Raw genomic sequence first — 3,494 nt, forward strand, 5'->3', positions numbered from 1 at the left:
TATTGACAATTGTCTTCTTTGAAAAATAATTTATTATTGATAAATATATTTAAAAATATTATAACAGTTTTTAATCTGTGAATTGTAATCGAAGGTTGTGAAATATTTTCCAGGTTATCGCAATCAATTTTAATTAATAAATTTCAATTGTTTATTTTAATATAATGATTTCGTTCAAAATGAATGTTGCTAGATACAACCGTATTAATTTTTTATATTTTCTTTGCTCTATATAGGCGGAAACATAAAAGAAAAAGTTGTAAGTTATTTGAATATTACAAAAGGAAATTGCAACTCAAAAAAAACTAAAAAAAACTATGCCGTTTACATTGAAAACGATATCTTTATTTTAAAAAAAATTGTTGTAATTATATATACATATTATTTTATATAAGAATTATAATCATTGAAAAAATTTTATTCATTAAAAAATTATAATTACAATTTTTAGATGAAATTAATATTTCATATACTTAGATATACTTCACAATGTAATTCTTTATGTTTCCAATACAAGAATCTTTATTTAAAGATAAATTTATTCAGACTATTAAAATCTCAAATTATAGTAGAATTATATTGATAATATTTGGAATTTAAACTAATTGTTGCGATGGTACAGGATATGAATATCCATCATCAGAACTTGGAGCAGAATACTGGTTTTGTGACAGGCTAACTGATGCCAGTGGTGCTACTAACTGATGGCCAGAGCTTGGAACATCATACGATTGACTGTGTGACAGACTAACTGATGACGCTGGTGCTACTGGTACCACTGATCCACTGGTAAAACTTGGCACTCCGTAACTGTGGTTGGGTACGTTCAAAGATCCCACAAATCCAGAAGAGACTCCATTTGAAGAGACATGGCTCGATGAGATGCCATTAGGTACAGAATGAACAACATTGCTTGGCACGCCGTAAGAAGTGCTGGGTACACTCACAGATCCTACACTGACTCCATTACTCAAACTGGGCACGGACACAGGCACTGGTGCTGCCACACTGCTATGAAGAGGTACTGATGGAAGGCTAGGGACTCCATAAGATGTCGATACAGAGACAGGAACACCGTATGTTGGAGCTGGTACAGCAGCAGCATAAGATGGGACTGCGGAAACATGGACGTTATAAGATTGCACTGGAGCAGAAACAGGAGCGCTGTAAGATGGGACTGGTGCTACAACAGGTACTCTGTATATTGGCGGAGAATAGGATGGGACTGGGGCACTATAACTTGGAGAGGAAACAGAAGAGACTAAGAAGGATTTCTTAGTTGTTCCCACAGATGGCAGTGGTGGCAAATAAGAACCAGACTCGATATTATCAATATTGAATCCAGATACATCATGGCCGTGTCCATTACCTCCGAGAAGACCACGTTTCTCGATTTTCTTCGTGCTTTCACTTGCGTGAATGGCGAAGAAGAAAACGATGAATAAAGGAATCTGAAAAAAAAAAGAGTTAATTTTTTTAGAACCAAATTTTGTAAAAAAAAGAAAATATCATTTTTTATGATTATTAATGATTTAAAAATATATATCTTTTTTATTTTTGTAGAAAAAGATACGATATATTAAAATTTGAAACATATTTTACTGAGAAAAAAATATATATATTTATTATGTAGAATAAAAGAATAAAAAAAAGCGGGCTTGTTAAATTGTTTAAATGATTATTATAAACTTAAATAGAGAATATGCCATTAATAAAATAATTAATTGAATGATTTAATAAAAATTAATTGAATGATTTAATAAAAATTTAATCTGTAATTAATTATTAAATATTATAAAAAAAGATATTTCGATTAAATTGATAAAAAAGTTATTACTTACTATATACTTCATGATGTACATAGATTAGAGAACAGAATCGAAATGTGACTTAAACGAAAAATTCGGCTGTTTTTATACGGCGACGCCAGACGTGGATTCCTTTCACTAGGAGGATACAAAATCCCCCAAACTCTTTTACTGATGTAAAAATGTTACGTCCAATGATCTTTCAAAATTTATATTTCATATTCGAAATAAGATATTCTATGTTTTATTCGATATTAATGTTGTTAGCTAATTAATTGAAATAAAATTTTAATTAATTATACTTTTTTAATTATTGACACAATTAAGGAAATCTTAGAATGTATATTCTCTCTTATTTTATAAATATTCACTTATGAGAAGATTTTTTGGATTATTTATTATTTTTAAATTAAAGAAAATTGTGGTTTAGTAAATTTAAGTGAAATATAAATATTTATGATATATTTCTTATTCATTATAAATGTATTTTCATAAATTATATATACAAAACAATCAATGTCATCAATGATGACGTACCATATGCAACAGCCGGAAATGTCATATACACGTACCATAATTACTCCAACAATTCAATCGCCTTGTCAATTCACGTGCAAGAGAAATAGAAATATTTATTATCGTGATTTAATCTGTAAAAGTTTATATTTCACGGATTGTGACATAAAAACATAGAAAACAATTTAACAATGAAAAATAAAAAATTATTGATAATGTGATTTTAAAATCATAACAATATGATTAAAGATATTATATATATTATAAAGACATTATTTTCAAAATAACTTCAATATACTTCCATATTCAAAATTTATAAGAAGTATACAACATTTGTTTTTAATTTAAAAAAAATTTCTAATCTAATCAAAACTTTCGTTACAATTCTTTCATTTTTTTTATAATATTTACTTTATTATAATATTTACTTATATTATAACAAAATTTCCATAATATTTATTTATATAAAACGTTTCATTACGCAATTTTTATTTTAATTTTATCCGTATAAATCTTCATAAATACTTCTTCCTATTCCGAGTTAATGGTTGAACAAAATTGATGATTTTATATTTCAAGTTAGATGACTATTAGTCGAATAAACTATCGTATGGTAATATATTCAAAGTCTCACGAAGATTCGTAAAGGATAGAAACATTCATTTTACCAAATTATGCAAATCTATCACCTACAGAAAGTTTCACGTACTTTCACGTAACATTCAAATATATCCATAACATTCGATTTCGTATTTATTACATAAATTTAAAACCCGAAAACTGACTTCTCTCTTTCTCGTCTCCTTCATCCAGAATTTATGGTAGAATGGAAACGACAAAATACAAATTTTTTGATAATCGAAATTGTTCTCGTACACGTGTCGCTCCAAAGAGACATTTACCTCTGTTACCCAATTTTAGAAATACCGGCTAGATTCACGTTCATTATTCACAATCGCCAAATTAACCAATTATGACTTCAAAATCGCATCTATCATTCTCGAACAACGAGAACAACTTTTGCAAACGAGTCTCATTATATATTTTCCTCGATTCTACCAAAATTAATAGATCTTTATTAAAGAGTTGAATTTTATTGAACGAGTCCTCATATACATCTAAATAAACCGGTTAAATAATAAATAGATTGCGAAAAAAATATTTCAAGAA

The 3,494-nt window shown here is 27.9% G+C and overlaps 1 protein-coding gene across 1 annotated transcript; it reads right to left on the reverse strand.

Annotated features, from left to right (window-relative positions):
* Positions 1–596: 596 nt before the first annotated feature.
* Positions 597–1,853, reverse strand: LOC122714517 (flocculation protein FLO11-like). The gene is made up of 2 exons (XM_043935924.1): positions 1,842–1,853; positions 597–1,451 (listed from the first exon to the last, which is right to left on the reverse strand). Exons 1-2 carry the CDS (start codon positions 1,851–1,853, stop codon positions 597–599), a joined length of 867 nt encoding a protein of 288 aa, XP_043791859.1.
* Between the last annotated feature and the right edge of the window lie 1,641 nt (positions 1,854–3,494).

The sequence above is a fragment of the Apis laboriosa genome, unplaced genomic scaffold (assembly GCF_014066325.1).
Source record: "Apis laboriosa isolate Shangri-la unplaced genomic scaffold, ASM1406632v1 scaffold30_cov140, whole genome shotgun sequence".
NCBI lineage: Eukaryota > Metazoa > Arthropoda > Insecta > Hymenoptera > Apidae > Apis > Apis laboriosa.